At 35.2% G+C, this 23,206-nt stretch overlaps 1 protein-coding gene across 3 annotated transcripts; it reads right to left on the reverse strand.

The window, feature by feature from the left end:
- Positions 1 to 1,382: 1,382 nt before the first annotated feature.
- Positions 1,383 to 22,963, reverse strand: LOC129256872 (V-type proton ATPase subunit F-like). Of its 3 annotated transcripts, none has more exons than XM_064097508.1 (5): positions 22,878 to 22,963; positions 22,449 to 22,602; positions 16,245 to 16,326; positions 14,801 to 15,006; positions 1,383 to 6,110 (listed from the first exon to the last, which is right to left on the reverse strand). In XM_064097508.1, the coding sequence occupies exons 2-5, from the start codon at positions 22,494 to 22,496 to the stop codon at positions 6,081 to 6,083; spliced, it is 366 nt and encodes a 121-aa protein (XP_063953578.1). In that variant the 5' UTR covers positions 22,497 to 22,602; positions 22,878 to 22,963; the 3' UTR covers positions 1,383 to 6,080. The 3 variants fall into 3 exon arrangements, with proteins under 3 accessions (XP_063953578.1, XP_063953576.1, XP_063953577.1); XM_064097506.1 differs by having other exon boundaries at positions 22,449 to 22,650; positions 22,878 to 22,925; XM_064097507.1 differs by having other exon boundaries at positions 22,449 to 22,650; positions 22,849 to 22,886.
- Positions 22,964 to 23,206: the final 243 nt, after the last annotated feature.

Raw genomic sequence — 23,206 nt, forward strand, 5'->3', positions numbered from 1 at the left:
ATCTGAGTAGGGATATTTCCCTAATCATATCTAGGCTCATCAAATCATAAACTCGGGCATATTCAGAAGGACAAGAAACATAAAAAATAAGTTTGTTTGATGATTGATAAGAGGAATCAGTGCACCAACTTGAAAGAAAATGTGAACGGTGGATGAGTAAAATAAGCTGAAAAATAAAAGGGGAATCCACAAGTTAATCACCCTTGGCGAAAAAGGAACTTTACCAGAGAAATATTTTGACTTCTTTACTTTAAAAAGTTACATTGAATTAACTTGACCACAGTAGCTCATTAACTAAAAAAAGTAATAAAAACAAAAATGCAGTATTAGGCATGAATTAGGCATCAAACAAACATTACCCATTGTCTTATCATTGTGCATCTCCCGTTATCAAACATGAAATGAACTGTCAAATATTGTTTTTGCCCTTCTGAACATGCTCAAGTTTGTGATTTGATGAGCCTGATTAGTTCATGGAGATTTCCCTGGTCAGATCAGGGAATTCCTTGGTCAGAATGGTCAAAGGGGGTTGATAATGCTAGAAAGTGCAGAACACACAGTAGTGCTGCATGCGTGCAAACTTGGAATGGGCTGAAAAGCACCACTGTTACATAATAGACTGTGTATTCAAAACCACTGAAGCGAGAACAATGAATTTTTTTAATAGAAGTTAGAACATGAGATGAGCTTCCTATTTCTATAAATTTTATTGAGAATAATATTTATTTTTTGAAGTAATTTAGCCGCAGATAAGAGGGACATTTTTGGGGGGACGCGCTGTTTATTTGAATAGAGCAAACACTGAAAATTACACCAAAATCGGATGTAATTAAAAGACTGTTATGACAATTATTTTATGATAATATCATTATGACATGACAAATTAATTTATGTTTTCAAATTACAAAAAAAGTCCCCAAATCAGATAAAACAAATATCCATCAAGGCATAAGACAAGACTTTTGGGGGTATATTTTCTTACTTTGTGACGTTTTGAGCAGATGACATGTATATCGTGTAATAAGATATAATTTATTCCAGAAATTTCCATTTTGTTATGGTTCATCATGACTGGAAATATTTTCCTCAAAGAAGCATGTATAAATTGGTGAGTCTGATGATTATTAACAGGTTTAAAAAAAAGTTTAAATTTTCTGAGAAAATTGCGTATGTATCACAAATCATGCCGTTTAAAGTGCTGCCAATTTACGATGCCATGATACTCAATGGATTTTAGCCCAAACTTCCTTAATGTTTCTTTCATTTCTATGCTCATTAAAACCATTCTTGATTCAGGGTAAACTTTCCCTTTAAAGCTATTGGCTATAAAAAACAAAACCAAAACAAATATGTGAATAATAAAAACGCTTCAAACCATCATATTCAATAATTTCTTTAGTTTTACTGACATTCAAATACAAATATAAAACATTTTATAACAGTATAACTTTCAGTACCATTGATTAATAAAAATGCATGTAATAATGCATTTGAAAATAGGACTGGACAGGAAGAGAGAGAGGGGGTAGAGGCTATTTCAAACATACTCCATGTATCAGCCATCAAAATGGGCAATACAACGTAATTGTAGATTTATTTTTATTAATATAGCATGCAACTCATAATATCCTTTGCGACTATATATTCATATCAACAAGGAATAGATATACCAAATGACGAAAAATAAATGTCGTGAGGTTCCCAAAGATGAAGAATTGTTCATTTTACAAACTGATTTGCCTACAATTGAAAAGGTAATTTTGAAACCATAGTTTGAAACCATGATTCCTGATTTCATGCACCGATTACGCTTTTTCAGTGTGATGTATATATGGAGTTGTGATTTTATTACAAGGAGCTAAATTCATGCCTGTCACTAAGGATACTGTTTTGATGAACCCACCGTTTATGTAATAAACAGTGGAATCATCAATAAAAAGTAACGGTCTCATTAATGATGCAACCTTAGTAACACACATCAATTTAGTGCCCTTTGATAAATGTGTGCATTCACTACTAGAGCTTTCTTCATTTCTTATGTGCTAAAATTAGCTTATTCAATGCATGAAATTTGTATTAACTGTGGTTTCAAATCACCGTTTCAAAACCACCTTTGTGAATTCCAGCCATTGTGTTGTAGAAATAAAGCTGCTAAGATGTGAAAAACCAAAGACTCACATGAACTATAAATACAGTGTTGCTAAGGCGAGCACATAATACGCCTGCCTGTAACACGGGAAATGGAGTTATTGGTCAAGCAAGAAAAGTGGAAGGTGACGACTTCACCTTTGACCTTCTGATCTCAAAATCAATAGAATTCCTGGGATCTATGCTAGTATCATACACACCAAATTATATGAGCCTAGGTTAAGTTAAACTTAAGTTATTGCGTTTACAAGGACTGCAGAAGGGCAAGATGAAAACATGTGACTGTGACCTTGACCTCTTGACCTCAAAATCAATAGACTTCCTGGGATCCATGCTAGTATCATACACACCAAATTATATGAGCCTAGGTTAAGTTAAACTAATGTTATTGCGTTTACAAGGATTGCAGAAGGGTAAGATGAAAACATGTCACTGTGAACTTGACCTTTGGACCTCAAAATCAATAGTCTTCCTGGGATTCATGCTAGTACACACTAAATTATATGAGCCTAGCTAGAATATCAAGTTTACAAGGATTGCAGAAGGGTAAGATGAAAACATGTCCCTGTGACCTTGACCTTTTGACCTCAAAAGTTCAAAGCATGGATCCAAGGAAGCCTATTGAATAGGCTTCCTTGGATCCATGCTAGTATCATACACACCAAATTATATGAGCCTAGGTTAAGTTATCGCATTTAAAAGGAAAAGTTAACAGATGGATGGACAGACAGGACATCGAGCGTGATACCATCATACGTCCCGTATAGGACGGGGGGTATAAAAAATAAAACAAAATTACAACTCATACATTGATCTATTTTAAAAGCACTCTCATTAAATTTACACAATTTTATTATTTGGAGCCTGAACATATCTATTTCACAAGTACTGGTAGATGACAAGTTTCTGGTTCACTACATTCAATCCAACAACAACACAAACTTTGGTAGGAAAAAAAGATAAACAAGTGGAATGCCTCTGGCGGTCTCACCTGCATCACGCAATTCAATATAGCAGCAGTGCTGACTTTGAAACCTACTATAACTCGCACAGGATGTGCAGTGATACTTGACTACTCTTATGTCCAAGTTTCATGAATCAGATCTATAAACTTTCAAAGTTATGATGGTAATTCAACAGATACCCCCATTCGGCCAAAGTTCATTGACCTTGGTCATGTGACCTGAAATGCGCACAGGATGTTCAGTGATACTTGATTACTCTTATGTCCAAGTTTAATGAACTAGACCAATATACTTTCAAAGTTAGGATGGTAATTCAACAAATACCCCCAATTTGGCCAACGTTCATTGACCCTAAATGACCTTTGACCTTAGTCATGTGACCTGAAACTTGCACAGGATGTTCAGTGATACTTGATTACTATTATGTCCAAGTTTCATGAATCAGATCCATAAACTTTCAAAGTTATGATGGTAATTCAACAGATACCCCCAATTCGGCCAAAGTTCATTGACCCTAAATGACCTTTGATCTTGGTCATGTGACGTGAAACTCATGCAGGATGTTCAGTGATACTTGATTAACCTTATGTCCAAGTTTCATGAACTAGGTCCATATATTTTCTAAGTTATGATGACATTTCAAAAACTTAACCTTATGTTAAGATTTTGATGTTGATTCCCCCAACATGGTCTAAGTTCATTGACCTTAAATGACCTTTGTCATGTGACATGAATCTCAGGCAGGATGTTCAGTAATACTTGATTAACCTTATGGCCAAGTTTCATGAACTAGGTCCATATACTTTTTTATGCTGTCATTTCAAAAACTTAACCTTAGGTTAAGATTTGGTGTTGATGCCGCCGCCACCGGAAAAGCGGCGCCTATAGTCTCACACTGCTATGCAGGTGAGACAAAAAGGAGTATTGCTTAACCCTTTCTAAAAATCGTCTTTCATTCTTCAAATTGGCAACTTTTATATTCCCTTTGATGTTTACTAACTTAATTAATAAGAACAGATTGAGTGAGAATGCCTTCAGAATTCAGTCACGTGGTGTGGAAAACAGTGATTTGGGCATTTCCATAACAATTGAAGGATTCGGAGTGATTTGTTGTTCTAAAATGTTTTTCAGAATATAATTGAAGATAATAATGCAATAAAAGCGAAGTTTGTGTAAATTTTGTTTCATTTTCATCCCAGATATTTTGTACAATATTGCTCTTCATAGGAAAACCCATACCAAACCAAAATGTATGGTCACTTTGTCTCAATAAAAAAGGCCAACAAAATATGAAAATGGAACCATTAAAGACAATATAAGGATAACATAAGCTTTATTCTTTCCCACATTGTTCATTTTTTTCCAAAATATCAAAATTGATGTAAACAGTCATTAAAAACAAATCACCATATTTTTATGATTCTTTGTAGAATGTCAAAATCTTTATAAATAAAAAAAATACATAAAAATTATTTGCCTCCTACTCTGTGGATATTTTGATTATTATTAATTTGAAGATAATTATCAAATTCATCAAAAATACAAAAATCAAATGAAGTTTGATTCCACTTTCTAAGTGATACATGTAAATTTGCACACAATAGGTCTATACAGATATATTTTTATATCCTTGGAAATATATTTTCAGTAAGCACCAATGAAGTGTATGCATACAAGCAACAAATCGTGTACCTGCATTTCAAAAGCTGACATGTGCTGGTATGTACATGTAGCAAACCATTCAATCTTAATCAACTGTAGTGATCTACAATAAAGTATATGAATTTACAGTAATCTTAAATATATTGCTTTTAATGCTTTAATTAGGATGTTTAGTAATATTATCCTCAAATGACATAAGATGATAACTCATGAATGATCTTAAGCAGGGAAAGTTCACCCTGATGTCAATCAAGTGATTTTGATAAAAAAAGAAAAGTGAAGGTTTGGTGAAAATAAATTAATGAATATCAGAGTTGTGGATTCGTTAAATTCTAATTCATTCTGCAGTGTAATTTTGAAGCTGCTCCCATTATGTTGATCAATCAAAAGATTTGTTTTAAAAAAGGCATGTATTAAAAAAGCAAAATTTGATAGCTAATGCACAGCTAGAATTTTTTTTAAACTGAAAATGTGACATTACCTTGAATTTGTAGTACACAACATATGGGAGGACAGCAAGCGACATCACAAAGAGTTAATTCAAAATCAAAGACTTATCTTTGGGTGAGTTTTCATGTATTACTGAAAATTTTCTTTTTTTTCTTTTGTTGAACTTGGAACCAACTGGACGTCAACATGGGTGTGGACTTCCCCTTAAAATGCAAATTATTGATACACATACATCAGATAAATCATCATATACTTAATAAAATTGTTGGATATATAAATATTTTTTCATATATATTTAACACTATGGAGTTTACAAAAACTACTATTTTAATCTAAAACTGGCAAACTATACGAAAGAAATGATAATACAGCATCTATCTAACCTACAGAAAACAAAAGAAAAGGTGAAGTTGAAGTAGGGAGTATTACAGTTCTTATTGATTATGTGTAATGTGTACCACATTTCTTTATTCAATATTCATAATAATGAAAATGAAATACAGACAGAAATTTCAAAAGAAAAGCAATGATTCAGTTTGGAGGTGCATTGTATTTTTTTTTTATTCACATGAACAGTATCTATCTGTATCAAAATAGTTTAGTCTCCAAAATGTAAAGGATAGCAGTACAATTGAAAACTTTGATTGGATGAATCTGGTACAAGAAGGTATTTAGCAGGAGCATGCCCGTATATATTTGCACGAAGAATTACTATTCATTGGTGGAAAAAACCATGGGACACATTGCATAAAACAAATCTTCACCATTATAACTATTATCACCCAGTAACATGTATCATATATATATCTATATACTTATATGGAATGAGAAGAGAGAAATATTGTTCCGATGACATCAGCGGAAATCCTCAGGGCTGAACATACCCTGCAATAAAGTAAAATAAAAAGAAAAGACTTTCACATATCATATCACAATGAAAGATTATATAAAAACAAACCTCCCATTGGAACTAAAATGATTTGTACACACACAAACCTTTAACTAATCTTAATACTCCCATAGTAATAAAAGAAAACAGAAAATGATATATTTCAGTGGTGACAAAATAACAAATAAATGCAGCCTGCAAGGGGGTATGGGTAATACATGCAAATATACATTTACATGTTACAGGTGTTCACCTTCATTAAATATTTAACAGCTTGATGACTATTAGAGACTTTAAACATTTCTCAGTAATTTTACTATCATTATAGAATACAAAAATACATTGAAAAAATTCAAGGTTGATGGAAAAAACGCATCTGGCTCTGTCTTGTTTTTGCTATCCAGGCGAGACAAAAATGTACTGGTGATTAAAAGCTTTTACCAACCTGAAATCAAATGAGCTATAACAACCACCCCACCAAAAAATGGAAGCAAGAAGAAAAGAAATGAAAAAAAAAACTAATGATGAGACAACAGCACTGTATATAGGAAACAACAGTATAAAACAAGTGGAACGCCTCTGGCAGTCTCACCTGCATTTCGCGATTTAATATAGCAGCAGTGCTAACTTTGAAACTACTATAAAATAATCATTAACAAAAACACCTTTCATATAATGACATAATACCACGTTCATTGACCATAAATGACATTTGAACGGTGACTCAAGACTTGTCAACTGTTGTTGTTGTTATTTTAATTAGGCAAACTTGTCAGTTTTGACTATTGTTGCCTTGTTAATTTGCTTTCTTTTTTTTTCAAAAGGAATAATTTCTTTGTTCAATCTATATCAGTTAAAAAAGTAAAGGAAAGATAGGAAAGAAAAGTTCTTAGGAAATCGTGGAAGACCACCTCTCCTGCCCTGTATTAGTACGTTATCCTGACAAGCCCGCTCGAGGTACATTTCGAGGGCGTCTCAGGAGTACAAACAAATTGTACTCCCTATGTCTCTCAAACGTGAGCAGGTGGCGCTCTATCCGATACCTCGTAGAACTCCATTTAAAATCTGCAGGTGAAAATTTATGTCAAATCGATCAGATCAATATCAACATTTTTTTTTTAAACAAAAAACATTTACAGTAGAGTAAATACTGACATTCAAGGGCCATATGATAAAGTGCAAGTGACAAGAAAGGTGCACACATAGACTATTTAGGTGAAAACATCATCGATTACATCATAAACAATTACCCCCCAAAATGAATAATTATATACACCTTGCTCAGAAAAGTATTATGGTCACGAAGTCCTGACTACACCCTGTTGTAATGGTTGCCATCCTGGCAACCAAATTGAAATCTATGAGTCCTTTTGAAATATCTGATAAGTGCACTTTGGGTCTTTACTGCGAGATTATCCACTTTACGTTCCGCATCAGAGATATTGCTAACATTTAATTCAGCAAGTAATAGGGCTCGTTGAATTTATAAATCTAGGGTAAACATATAAGAAGTGGTATATCGTTTCTCTTTCATTGCAGAAATCACACTTTCCAGTTGTGTGTCTTCCCGTCTTAAAAAGGAAGTCATTTAAACCCAAACCTCCCAAACGTAATCTGTGGATCATTTTTTCGCCACTTTTGTCTGTGCAGAGATAATCAAAGGGTGTTTTTTCTGATACAACTTTCTGGTATTTTTTTAATTCTGAAGTTGACTTGTCCCATCTCTTCTGCCATTCATTTCTTGCAAGGACTCTTACAATCTTTTTTGTTTCTTGGATATTCAAACCATTTTTTATCTCTATTTCTTGTTTTAGGGCTGCCTTTGCATAGAAGTCAGCCGTCTCGTTTCCATTAACCCCACAGTGAGATGGAATCCACTCTAAGCAAATCAATATACCTTTATATTTTAGACAAGTAGCGGTATTTATGATTTCTCTGACAAAATTATCATCGTTGTTTTCCTTCACTGCTTCGATAGCACTCAGAGAATCGGTAAAAATTACCACTTTATTATAAACATTCAAATTTTCCAACCACTGCAGTGCCAGGACAATGGCGACCAATTCCGATCTATACGATGATGTAAAATTTTGCATTCTTTTACATTCGATTACCCGCATAGCAGGCACGTCAAAACAAGCAGAGGCATTGCCGTGCGCCGGGTCTCTAGAACCATCAGTGTAAATATGGAGATTCTCTTTCCACTTTGTATTAATATACTCCACAGTTGTGTTATATTGATAAAAAACGTTATCACTTTTGGAAACAAGCTCATGCAGCTTCAATGACACTCCTGGTGGAGAGAGATGTCAAGGAGGCATGGGCACTAGCGTACCTACGGGGGGGGGGGGGGGGGGGGGGGGGGGCAGGGGGGGCACTCTGCCCCCCGACGAGCCACAACCCATACAAAAGACATATACCTGCCCCCCTGACGAGCTTAAAAGACCTTTTTTGCTCCCCCTGACGAGCTTAATGAACTTTATTCCCCCACCCCCATGAAGACATTTTTTTTTTTTTTTTATTGAAGACCTTTTTTTTTTTTTTTTTTTTTTTTCCCTTGTCAATTTTTTTCTGTTACGAAAACCTTAATTTTTGTATTGAAGACCTTTATTTTTTTTAATTTTTTTTTTGCTTGTCAAATTTTTTGGCGGCCGATTTTGCCCCCCCTGTGGAAAATCCTAGGTACGCCACTGGGCATGGGTGTATAAGACTGAAAAGATTCAGTTGTGTAGTATATCTCATCTTCCAAAACTCTTAAACCAAAAGGTTTTCGTGCTGTCTTATTTTTTCAAATTGCCAACAGTTCTTCAATGAAGATTGGAGTGGGTGTTTGGCGTTTTGTTTTATTTTTGCTTTGTAAACCTTGCTAAGCATGTATCTTCTCAGATCGAGTGGTAATTCACAAGTATCTACCTGTAGGGATTCCAGGGAGGTACCCGGCAACGCCCCTGTGCACAATTTTAAAGCCTGGTATTGAATAGTCAACAAGAAGTTTTTCACATGATCATGAGCTGAATCATATGCTTCTGCTGCATAATCCACTTAGTTCCCACTAGTCTTTTCATTATATTTATTTTCTTTTTGGCTCTTGTTACAACCATAGTTATATGTGGTCTCCATGTTAACTTTCTATCCAGTACTACTCCTAAAAATAGATGTTTGTCCTTTTGTGGTAAGGGGACCTCATCTAATTCAATATGTACACATTTGTTAGTGTTACTAAAAAGCAAAGTAACAGATTTTTCTTTAGTAAGGGTAAAACCCCATCTGTTGAACCACTCATTTAGGATATTCACATAGGTTTGTACTTTTCTTTTTAGAAAATCAATGTTTTTCCCACTTTTCCATATAACACAGTCGTCTGCATATATAGAAATATTGACAGATTCGTCCATTGGTATGTCCGACAACATTAAATTGAAAAGGATGGGACTTAGGGAACTATCCTGCGGTAGCCCTTCCTCTATGTCCTGTATAACTGAGAGGTACTTATTTGCCCTGACCTGGAAAGAATGCCCTCTTAAATAGTTCCATAAGAACTTGACTATGTTGCCTTGGAAACCAAGTTTATTAAGTTTATAAATCAAGCCTTCCTTCCATAGTCTAACATAAGCCTTCTCCATGTCAAAGAAAACGGCCAGGGTATGTTCTTTATTCCCACTACTTTTTTTGAATGTCATTTTCAAGTTGGGTTATATTGTCTTTTGTGCTTCTTGCCTTTCTAAAAGCACTGTGGCAAGATGGTAACAAACTATGTTTTTCCGTAAACCATACCATTCTTTCTTTGATGATTTTCTCAACTATTTTGATGAAACAGTCATTAAGAGCGATAGGCCTGTAGGAAGAAACGTCTGTAGCTTCCCTGTGTGGTTTCAATATTGGGACTATGAGGCAATGCTTACGTTGGAGGGGAACAATTCCTGTTTCCCATATGCTATTAATTATAGTTAACATTATCACTCTCCCTTTGTGTGAGAGATTTTTATATACTTCATACCCAACGCCATCTTTACCTGGAGAAGACTCTTTACATTTTTTAAATGATATTCTCAATTCGTACATGGTAAAGGGATCATTAAGGACACTACTACCCTTAGCATCACCAAATGATGATATGATGTCCTCATATTTTCTAACAATATCTATTTGTTCAGGGGTAAAAACTTTGCCCTTAAAACTATCGTTTATGTTTTTAAAGTGGTGAGCGAAAGTATCCGTAACGTCATTGCCAGTAACAACGGAACTATTCTCTCTCATGAGAACAATGTTTTTCCTGGGCGAAATACCATCATTATTGATCCTCTTAATCATATTCCAGATCTCGGATAAAGGGGTAAAACGATCAATGTCTTGACAGTACTTTTCCCAGTAAACTCTTTTGGCTTGCCTTAAAGTTTTCTGGGCAATAGATCTTTTCTTCTTAAAATCCTCCAATAAATCTGGAGGGGGTATTACATAACTTTTCAATTTGCTCCTTACTCTATTTCTCTCCTTTATTCCAGAGGAACATTCTTTATTCCACCATGGTACTGGGTTTTTCTTAATATTCTTGGTAGCTGATGTCCTTTCAAATTTTCCAGGGTAATCTTAATTGATTTCATGAAAGAATCGAACTCTATGACCTTGCCTCCTTTCTGTAAGGTACTCCACTGCTCATCAGTTTGCCGCCTAAATTCATCCCAATTTACATTCTTTGTGGATAACATTGAACTGATAGACTGGGAGTGGTTGATCTTTGTTTGCGTACCATCCCCTTTCAGTATGTTCAACTGGCTTAACAATGGATAATGGTCACTTCCAAAACTGTTGTTCAGGACCTGCCACATTGTTTTGTTTGCTGTACAAGGAGGGGCTAATGTTAGATCCAAACAAGAAAAATTACCCGTGTGGTAGTCTACTCTAGTGGCTCTTCCATCATTTAAGATAACAAGATTTCTCTCGTTTGCAAATTCTTCCACTACTTTGCCATTAGCATCTGTTTTTTTACTGCCCCATAATGTATTATGGGCATTAAAGTCTCCCAATATTACAATGTTTTTCCCCCTCACATTTTTGAAAAGTTCATTCAGCGAATCTGTGCTAAGTTTGCTGCACGGGTTGTAGAATTTAACTACATTTAAAACCTCATCATCCAATAAAATTTCTAATATGATCTCCAGATCGCGTTTAAAAACACTTTTGTAGTTTAGTGAGTAATGGACGTATATGGCGCAACCCCCTTGGGACAAATAATTTCTAAGGGTATTTTTTGTTGATTAAAAAATCTAATTAGCTCATCCCCGTGGCATTCAAGACCCTGTGCATTCCACTGGAGAATGCTGAATGCCACGAGGGTGATCAGACTAGTAGAATAGGCTGCGAATTGACTGTAAATCAACGTCTGTGGGATGTAAACCCAGAGTATCTTTCAAAATATGTGTTATTTCATCAAATGGATTACATTTCAGGCTTTGTTACTATTCTGATTAGTCTAATAAAGAAAGAAATAAGTGTGATGTCTGAAGCACCTTTCAAGAAATTACTATGCGTTTGGCCTACATTCTCAGACATTTTACTTGTCACCTCTGTTTTGGTAGAAAATTGCGAATCCGAGACGATTTCCATTTCGGTTTGATCAGAAACTGCATTTCCTTTCTGAGTGTTTATTCTATTAATTGGATTTGTTACTTTTTTAATTTCTGCCTTGTTTACAAAATGTTTTCCCTGCTTCATTTCCTCGTTTTGTTCAGAGCGTAGTCTCACTGCTTGCGCTTATGAGATGCGATTTTGTACTTTAATTTGCTGCACTTCTTGTGCTTCTTTTGATGCCTCACAACCTTTATAAGCAGCCGAATGATTACCATTGCAATTTACACATTTGAAATGTTGTCGCTCCAGTTCACAATTTTCTACCGAATGTCCTAGGCCACATCTGGGGCACCTTTCCTTAGCACTACATCCACTTGCTAAATGCCCGTATCTTTGGTATTTAAAGTACCTGGGTGCTGGTGGAATGTATTCCTTGACTCTTATTTTCTGGAAGCAAAATTCAACATGTTCTGGAATTTGGGGGGTAGAGAAGAACAATATTACTGTCTTTGGGGGCTTCAAATCACCCTCAATTCGTTTCTTCATTCTCTCAACCTTCACTACTCTGCTTTGTTCTAGCTCCTTCAGAATATCTTCCTCAGAAGTTTCTAGAGAAATTCCAAATATGACCCCTTTCGAGGCATAGGTTTTTTCCTCTATTTTGACTGGAATATTGCCATTCTCTGGTATCTGAGTTGAGGCTTTACGTTGCTTCTCATTTTTACACTTTACTAAGAGACCCTTCCCACCTCGTACAAACTTAATGAAGTCAGGGGGAGACCTGCAAGCCTTTCCAATATCCTTCTTGACAGTTAGTTCATTAACTACACTAAGGTTTTTATTTCTATCAATGGGTACTAAGAGTACCTTTAGGTGGTCTGCTTTTGGGGCATTTATTCCTGTTTTGAAAGGAGTTGACAGCGGTGTGCCAAAATCGGTATCAGCTGCCAGCTCTTCAACATCACTTAAACCACCTTCTCTCAATCTTTTCTTGGCTAATTTTAGTTTTCTTATTACTTGAAAACCTCCCTCCTCTTCTGGAGGCTTGCGGTGAGCTAGATTCTCCGCCACGTTAGTGGCGCCCGCCATTGTGGTTTGGCGGGAAATTCAAACCCTCGCTATATCTAAGTGCAGAGTGCGTGAAAGGCCCAAAAATGTCAGCTTACCCTTCTGCAATCCGAATTTCCCCAAAATTAGCAATAGCAAAATCCAAAAGGATCCAAGGTATAAATCCTAATTCCTATATACATCTAAAAGATAGTCCAAAATTGAAAATGAAACAGCATTATAGCACAACAACTCGACTCGACCCGACTCGCTTCCAGGCGCCACTACACCCATGTCCACATTTCATTCACTCTATCCATAAACTTTCGGTTATGATCACTCCTAGTACCAATGAGGTCCAAACATTAGCATGTATGGACCTCATAGGCGACAATGCGTTAAAAACAGGTTAGAACTTCTAACCGTACTGTTTCCTGCACCCAAGTATGATATTACTCCCAAAATATGAGTTTTGTCCTCGTTTGTTTATCATTTATTAAAAGATTGCCCATTAAATATATTCCTATTCCTAATTTGAATTTAATAAAATAAAGGAAAACTTACATTTGAGTAATTTTTCGATCTTTTTTGGCAGTCAGTCCGGTCACCGTCGAGTGCGATCAAAGCGGTATGAAGCTGATTTTCAGATCACGTGATACGTGTGGTCATCACCTGATCAATCGACTATCCTTTTTTAAAGACCGCAACAATTATAAATTTTATTATAAAATATATATAGAATAAATTATTGCATAATATTATGTATATTTCTACAATTAAAAAATATTTTGTGATATAAATTTAATATTTGACGTAAAAATCGCTATTGAACAAAATATTTATTAAAAAATAAAAAATCAAACAAAATAAAAAAGCCTTGGACACAGTGCAAAAAACCTAACGATTTGGCCGCGTTGTTAACAACTATCGTAAGGGGCGCTTTATTTATAAATAAAAAAAAATGTACAGCTGTCTACCGCGACGTGGTTTGTCGCAAGATTTGGGACAAATCCGTGGGAATTCTGGAGAAAATACATCAAAAGAACTGGTGAGTACCGTTTAAACATTATCAAATTACTAAATAGATTATACATACCTTGTAGATTTAGTTTTTAAGGGGATATTAGTGCTTAGTTCTAAGCTAGGGAGGCCCAAACGCGCGTGAGCGGAGTCCCACTTTATTAACACGGGTAAGTATTGCGGTGTCGCCTAGAGTGGTTATGATGGCAATTCAACAATTACCCCAACATGGCCTAAGTTTATTGACCTTAACTGACCTTTTACCTTGGTTTTGTGACCTGAAACTCACAGAGGATGTTCTGTGATACTTGATTACTCTTATATCCCAAGTTTTATGAACTAGATCCATAAACTTTCAGAGTTAGGATGGTAATTCAACAAATACCCCCAACACGGCCAAAGTTCATTGACCTTAAATGACCATTGACCATGGTCATGTGACCTGAAACTCGCCCTGGATATTCAGTGGTACTTGATTAACCTAATGTCCAAGTTTCATTAACTAGATCCATAACTTTTCAAAGTTATGATGGTAGTTCAACAAATACCCCCAACTTGGCCAAAGTTCATTGACCCTAAATGACCTTTGACCTGGGTCATGTGACCTGGAACTCAGGCAGGATGTACACTAATACTTGATTAACCTTATGTCCAAGTTTCATGAACTAGATCCATAAATTTTCAAAGTTATGATGGTAATTCAACAAATACCCCCAACTTGGCCAAAGTTCATTGACCCTAAATGACCTTTGACCTTGGTCATGTGACCTGAAACTCAGGCAGGATGTTCAGTAATACCTGATTAACCTTATGTCTAAGTTTCATGAACAAGGTCCATATACCTTCTAAGTTAAGATGTCATTTCAAAAACTTAACCTTAGGTTAAGATTTGATGTTGACGCCGCCGCCGCCGGCGCCTATAGTCTCGCTCTGCTATGCAGGCGAGACAAAAATGCAATAAAGAAATAGACATAGCAATAGACCGAGACGAACAAAGATACAGACAGAGAGAGATTGAGATGGGAAAAACAAATGAGGGGCGAGGACAAACCTTAGCTCTTCTAAGAATTGAGTCTTTGCTAGGATCATAAGGACTGTCTTTGGATGGGATCTCAAGTACAGATGGAACTGGATCAGTGTGATTATCTAACAGATGACGTATATGCTCAGCAATGTTCTGGTTGATGAGGATGATTGCAATATCATTGCGTGCAACAAAGTTCTTGAAGCTCTCTTCAATCTCATGAACTGCAGTTTCTGGTATACATAGAAAAAAAAGGAACATAAGTTTTCTCTAATACAAGTAACAGTCAAGACAGAGTCATGTGTCTATGTTCTTGTTACTTTCCGCTTTTAATTTGACACACTAACTGTGTTTTATTTAAAAAAATAACATTTTTATTTTTGAAATGGTTTAGATATAAAAAATTTATAGTTTTGAAATACTTGTCTGAAAGTTTCAAAGCAAAATATGGATGCAAATGATTTTTAGATTATGAAATGTAAACCAATTCAACCAGGCCTGGTTGCACTTAGAAAACTTCAACTAACTGCATTGTGAATGGATGTGCATGTAAATATGTGGAGGTCATAAAAAAGTTTTAGGGGCATAGGCTATGCTGCCTGCCTATTTACTTCTATTGACCTCTCTCTGTATACTAACACTAACAGTAACAATTATTTTTTTTAATGTGAGAAGTGTTCTGTTTGAATTAATCTATGGTGGAGATTATACTCCCAAAGCCTTTTTTGAAAACTACTCTTAAGTATTTCACACCAACTTTGGATTGGTTTCATTTTTTTTCAATTTCAAATTAAGAAGCCATCCACAATCCCACATACATTCCTGATTTTTAAAAATTACAATATGTTCACAATGTTAATATGTCTCTAAATAATGTGTACCAAAATGTTTTGAAATGCTTATTCTTCTCCACTACATTACTTTCTCTAAATCATTTGAAACCATTCCCATTCCATTCCTATTCATATACAATACTATATTATGGGAAATATGGACATACATGTAAAAAAGCCACTAAACTGAAAACTGATAGTATAGATAATTGACCATGGGTGTCGATCAGTATTCATGGTAGGGAAGGGGATAACTGACACAAATATTGTTCTCTATGAGGGATTTTTTGTTTTATTTCATAGAGGGAGGGGGGAGGGTTGGGTCAGAGGCATTATGAACCAATCATTTTGAAGCAGCCAGATATGGCATATGAGGCAAAATTTACAGACCACCCCCCAAAAAAAAAAAATTAAAAATCTGCAAGCGAGTGAATAAAAAAAATAAATACTTTTTTAATATCTATATCTACCATGATCATCATCATCTCCCTCCTTATCATTCAAGTATTAACACTACTAATCTACCAATACATTTCCCTGTTAAAATAGCAAGATATAAATGTATTTTACAGAACATACAGATGTCATGAAACAATTTATTCATACTAGCATTCCTCTACAATTAATGTTTCACCTACCCTTCTCAACTACCATGAAGTTTGGCTGTCTCTTGTTATTGATTTCCCCAATACCCCCAAGAAGGAATCCTGTGCATGTATCCTGTAAGAAATAAAAAATTTCAGATGTCATGCATAAAAGAAATAACAAACACATTCAGAAAAATGGCTTCTTTTTCCATTTCCTTTCACGCAGAGCCTATCAGACAAATCATAATCTTCAGCTAATTTGCTAGCATAAATGAAGATAAACAGAGATGTGGAATCTTCACTGTATATCACAGTGGATTTGTACCTTGCTGTTCTACCACATTAGATTCATTTCAATGTCCTTGTGCGGCTTTAAATATAAGTCTATGGGAAATAAATATTCGAATGCAGGAGAATAACATAAGCTCAAACATACACATCAAATGGAACAGCAAACAGAAATTAAGTAGAATCAACTCAGAAGACACAGGAACATAACCGAACTTAACTCAATGAAGTCTGGTAGTGCACTGATTAATCAAGATGGCTTCTTTGCCTAAGTACATGTACATATGTAAAACTCAGAATCATATTAAAAAATTAACATACGCTGTAGCTGTATATTCAAATTAAGTAATATCAACCAGTCAAAATAAAAATAATGGAGGAGCCAACTAATAGAAGTCTAATTCATAAAATAACAAATAAAGTGAAGATGAATATAAAGATGTTGTGATGATTTCATAATAAGAATGTTTAACAAAAGAATCACTATCAGATGTGAGAATATAATGAATGAACACGTCTGAATAGGAAAGGAATGATGGGAGAAGCAGGTTGAAAGTCAAATGTCCTTGACAACAGAAGCATCAAGAATCTAAACAAATTGAACTAAATAACAAAACTGTAGAACAAAAAGGGAAACGAAATGTTAAAATAACAGTCCTACATTATATATGATTGGAAAAGTTGCCAATAATCTTCATTTAAAAAGATTACGGAGCAACCCAAAACGAAAGAGAGCATAGATAAATTAGAAAAAAAACGAGCACATCAATGATGTGGAGCTCATCCGGCATCTCGCAAAGAAATTTAACACAGTTTTTAATTTCAGCCCAGTTGACACTGTAGTGAATTATATTGGTGACATAAATTGAGGAAACAGAATTGAAATTGATGAGTAATGACAGAAGCATTTTTGTGATTTATGAATGTATTTTGTATAAATAAGCATAAATAATTTTCTAGTCAAAATTTCTAAATTCTGTGTAGAACCTTGATGAACCTCGTGTATAGCTCTCAGATGGAAGAAAAAAAATCAAAATTGGTCAACAAATTCATAAGCATTTTTTGTGAGTTTTGAATAATATGCAAAAATTAGCATGTTTAATGAGTTTCAAAATTCTGTGTAGAAATTTTGTATTCCCATCTAGAGCTATCATACAAAGCAAACACAAATTGAAATTGATCAACTAATGAAGGAGAATTTTTTGTTGTTGTGATTTATGAATAAATTTCTATAAATTAGTATTATTTTCAAGTTAAAATTTCAAAATTCTGTGTGGAAGTTTGGTGACCCTCATGTAGCTCTACCAGATGGAAAAAAAAAAAATCAAAATCGGCCAACAAATAAAGAAGCATTTATTTGTGATTATGAATAAATTTTGCATAAATTAGCATAATTAATTTTCTAGTCAAAATGTCAAAATATTGTGTAGAAGTTTGGTGAACCTCATAAAGCTCTACCAGATGGAAGAAAAAAATCAATATCGGTCAATAAATAAAGAAGCCTTTTTTGTCAATTTTGAAAAATGTGCATAAATTAGCATATTTTATGAGTTTCAAAATTCTGTGTAGAAGTTTTGAATCCCCCACCTAGTGCTATCATTTAAAGCAAACAGAATTGAAATCGGACTTGAAATGGCGAGGTAGAAGCATTTTGAAATTGTGGACGGACGACAGACGACACGGCATAAGCTAAAAATAGGCATAAATTAATTTCGCATAAATAAGCATGACAATTTCTCGAGTCAAAATTCTGTGTAGAAGTTTGGTGAACCTCATGAAGCTCTACCAGATGGAAGAAAAAAAATCAAAATCAGTCAACAAAAAAAGAAGGTGCATTTTGTGTGAATTTTATAAATTAGCATAAATATTTTTTTGTCAAAATGTCAAAATTCTGTGTAGAAGTTTGGTGAACATCATAAAGCTCTACCAGATGGAAGCAAAAAAATCAAAATTGGTCAACAAATGAAGAAGCACTTTTTGTGAATTTCGAAATGTGTATAAATTAGCATATTTAATGAGTTTCAAAATTCTGTGTAGAAGTTTTGAATCTCCCAGCTAGTGCTATTATATAAAGCAAACAGAATTGAAATAGACTTGAAATAATGAAGAAGAAGCATTTTGAAATTGTGGACGGACGACAGATGACACGCCACAGCATAAGCTCATCTGGCCCTTCGGCTGTCGCACAACTCTCACTTCCCTGACCAGTTTATCTGAACTTGATACATAAACATATGGCCATTGAGTACCTGTACCCCTGGGGCCCGTTGCAGAAAGAGTTGCGTTTAAACGCAAACCAAAAAATCAATTGCAAGTCCCACATGCGAGCTGTTGATTGGTTGAAAATCAAGTTGCGCATGATTTTTAGAGTTGCGATTGATTGCAACTCTTTCTGTAACGGGCCCCTGGGGCCCGTTACAGGTAGGGGGTACAGGTAGAGTTAGAACTTCGGCCTCTGTAATTGGTGAGTGGAACCAACGGAGTTCAGCGGAACCAATAAAACAGAGACCGAAGCTTTTGGTCTAATTCTTTATTAGCATTATTATCACAGACATTACTCAAAACTTACCCCAAAATTTCTTAAATAGTGAAAAATAAAGCTTAAATTCTCCATAAAATCATGTATGCATATTGGTCCATCACTATATGAATATACTATGTGGGCTAGTGGCTAAAAATAGGCATTTTATTTTTAGTCTGTATCCTGACTGAGGCCTGTGTGAGCCTCTGAGTGAGACTGAGAGGAGCCGTGGAAATATGTCACATCAATAGATAATCAACTTGGCTGCCAGAAAATGTGAAGATGTCGCTAAGTTTAACTACATTGTTCACTCAAAATATAGAATGAAAATTTGAGGCCAACTCACCTATTGACTTTTTGCCTAGCCTATACTATAGTCATGTTGCTGTTGTGTATCTTAGGTCCTAAAGTAAAACTAAGTACAAGTATTTACTGAGTAAATCAAGACTAAATTAAATTTTTAGTTTAACAAGAATCACGCAGATACACGTGTGTGCACATAAGGGAGACTCACACGCACCCATGGGTGTATTACTGCCGCCGTGTACAGGAAAATTGAAGGCACGGCGCATGCAAAATTGCAACAAACTCCTGCAAATTTCAGAAGAGGATTTATAAAATCAAGTCTTCCTACTAAACTAACCGAATGATGTGAAGTCAATTAATCCTACTATGATGAATATCCCTCAAATAGCGTCATTTAAGTGTTGAATTTTCTTCTCGTTGACAAAATACGGAGTGAGCTTGCGATTTTCCAATTTTTTTGTCTAATTACATAAAGAGGGCGCACGATTTATCCTCATATCAAACACACTACAAGGGAAAGACTAGGCACAAAAACTTTTTTACACGTAAATCAATGCAAAGCGTTACGCGAAGTCTGCAAAGTGTCCCATCTTTTTACTGTAAAGACTTTGGTGGAACGTTAATTGACCAATTTAATACATGATTATAAATAATTATTATTATTATAATAATTATTCATAATCACATATAAAATGTTAGTACTTGTTAAATAATCATTTTTATCTACTATACATTGTTCTTCAAAACGGCATTTTGTAACATCGCTTATCGAAGGTAAGTCATAACGAAGCAGTTCAAGGGTCAGACCCACTCACACAAGCATGCGAGGTTAGTTGTACTAACCTCACACAACGCATGTCATTTCATAATGAATTTTGACGTTTTCATTCATCACACGAATGTGAGAGAATGAAACACGCCAAAATCTTCAAAATATACTAAATTTATTAATCTAAATCTTATCATCTAATTTAATTTAAAAAATGTGCTCGAACTTATTTATAAAAAGTGATTTTAAATGCTTACCTCCAAATCTCAACCAAGATAATCTGTCCGATCCTTAATACTGCGGTGGAAATTACGCAAACAACAATCGAAATGCAAATTTTTCCTATCGAACAGTCTAGATTCAAGTCGTTGGCGCATAATAGGAAATTGCACCAAAAAAATCAACAGGTTGCATCTCACGTATAATCGCTGATGGCGCTACATCATAAAATAACGCTGAACAGCAAAAAAAATGCGGAGCGCCTAGAACGCAACCAGCAGTACAGCTGATCTGACGTGAACGACGTAAACAAGCAAGTTTATTAAATTATATCGCGCGCCCTCTCTGTGCGTATAGAGAAAACTAGCGAATTAGGTCCATGCCTTCTTCGACATCAAGAAAAATCATCGATATAAAGTACCAGAAAGACAGAGGAAATGAAATTGGCTTCATATCGTTTGATAAGTTTCATATCCAAAGCTTATCTAATTTAATATATCTATCTACATGATCTATTTCTAATTTTAACAAAATAGCCATAAATTTATTGCAAGTGCCGTGCCAGTGAGTGGTTATCCTGTGCACGGCGGCGGAATGTACCCATGGGTGGGTCAGACCAGTGGGTCAGACCTAAGTATTTGCTTTGTCATGTTTGTTGACAAACGGATCGAGGGATCTACAGAAACCTTCAATTTTTCACCTTTTTATGAACCAATTTTTGTAACCTTCATACGCATTAGGCGTATGAACTTAATGAAGGTGTAAAAAAAAAATAAATAAAAATAAAATCACAAACATTTGTTAGTACGTGATTTCGGTCAACAAAGATGGATTTCCTAGGGAAATCCATCTTTGTTTTGATGTATCTCTTATACATATATGGGAGGCGGTACAGGCTCCATGATGAATATGTCAAAATATTAAAAATATCATCACGGGGCCGATTGCACGAAAGGGTCTTTGCAAGGACAGTCTTTCGTGTCGCCCATTTTTTGTCATGCGCCATGTGAAACGCATTTTAAATAAATTATCTGCAAACATATTTTACTCGTCCATTAAAATAAACAAAATATTTGTTTATAAAATGTGATATCTCATGAAATTGTATAAAATTTGATTTAAAAGCAAGCTTACGAATTGTATGGCAGTGAGTCCAAACTTCGCGCGTGTCCATACTTCGCGGACGGTCATTATCTAAAAAACTAGCCAATATCCTTAAAATCTGACATCATCAACGTGAAAAGTGACCTAAAATTATCCTTTGGTGTAAGTTTCTTTCGGATGAGTTCAGTATTCATGAAAATATTGACAAAAGATCGGCAAATTTGTCACTGTTAGCGCCCGTTTTGAAGAAATCTGATATTCTCAACAAGCATCACGATATCACCATTTTGCAAGCAGAAATCATCAAAAATGTGAGTTAAATGTGGTACTAACCAATTCTATAGCATTTTGCCGTCAATCTGATATAAATATTTCACTTTTTGAGCTTGAGATTTTGTTTACATCTCCACAAAAACTTTGGTCCGCGAAGTTAGGTCACACTTTTTCAGATTAGTTTTCCAGCACGCGCGCATTCGCCAATCGGAATAGAATTTTGAGATCGCGATACCGGCGAAACCCCTTGACCTACTTTACATTTTCGTCCATGATTTTTTAATTAACGATCTTGCCGTGAACGTTGTAACTATTTCTTGAATTAGTTTTGTATAAATTATGAATATTTTGTGAACAAATTTAAGCCTGATGAATATTTTTGAAAAGTCTGCGAAGTTTGGACACCCCATCATATTTATTTGTTTATCATAAATTTCAGAAACACTCCGCTTATACAAGTTATAGCGCATCATAAAAGATGGGCGACACGAAAGACGGTCCTTGGAAAGACCCTTTCGTGCAATCGGCCCATGGAGTCCTCAAGCCAGGAGTCAAGCCAGGCTACACAAAATTACATTGTTCACGTTTGCACTCAAAATGACTCATCCACTGCACTGCATGGTTATGAACGTGTGGGACTTTACGTCTGGAATGGAATATAGTGCGCCAATAGCATCGCGCATCAGCTCTCTCGTTCATCACACTCACAGTTCTAGTCTAACGTTAGATCTGTGAAAGCAAGCTTAATCCTATATGAAAATAATATTGTACTCACTTCATCGCCAATTACAGCTACGAGTTTCCCTTTCGATGAATGCGCCATTCTTGACGTTAGTAATGCTCTCTTTTTACTTTTAGCCTAGGTCTTACTTACAGTCTCAGCTAGCTCAGCTAAGCAGCCTCAGGTACTATCAGGATATGAGTAAATTCTGTAAAATAAAGTGCTATAAAATCTTGCACAGTCGGCCATGTCCATTCTGTTTAAATAGGGGACATCAAGAACGTGAATGTTGTTAAATTTAAAGCAGCTTTAAAGTTAAACAATAACTAAGGTACAGGCACAAATCACATTTGATATTTCAATAAATTTTGATTGATTCAAGCTGGTTAATAATCGATGCGATTCTTTTATAAATAAATAATTAGTAGACCCTATAAGTTTTCTTTTTAAATACATGTATTTCAGTCCTAATTCAAAACTCACCCTACAAATAATGGGCCGGAGTAGAGTCAGCCAACAATAAGCTAGCCAACAGCAAGCCAGCCAACAGTTCCAGCCAACAATATCGCGATGTAAGATAGATCAGATACAGGATTTTGCGCAGGAAGAGAAGCGTGCATTCTGGTACAAATCAAACATACGGGGTCAGGTGGGGTTTCCCTTCTTTCAATTTGTAAAGAAAAACAACGGGCTAGCATTAAATTTTAGTAGCCCACACCCCTATATACTCTATGTGTTTTCGTATATTGAGGAGTAAATTTCAACTAAAAGTCCTCTTTATAAAATACAATTGGAAGATTGCTCCTGAAATT

This window comes from Lytechinus pictus, chromosome 3 (assembly GCF_037042905.1).
Source record: "Lytechinus pictus isolate F3 Inbred chromosome 3, Lp3.0, whole genome shotgun sequence".
Taxonomy (NCBI): domain Eukaryota; kingdom Metazoa; phylum Echinodermata; class Echinoidea; order Temnopleuroida; family Toxopneustidae; genus Lytechinus; species Lytechinus pictus.

Bases quoted from the DNA above. Each gene is read 5' to 3' on its own strand.
- LOC129256872 (XM_064097508.1), bottom strand. From the start codon at position 22,496: ATGGCGCATTCATCGAAAGGGAAACTCGTAGCTGTAATTGGCGATGAA. The intron at 16,327-22,448 runs GTGAGTACAATA...TATTTCTTACAG, and splicing joins TAGCTGTAATTGGCGATGAA to GATACATGCACAGGATTCCT. The intron at 15,007-16,244 runs GTAGGTGAAACA...TATGTATACCAG, and splicing joins CTTCATGGTAGTTGAGAAGG to AAACTGCAGTTCATGAGATT.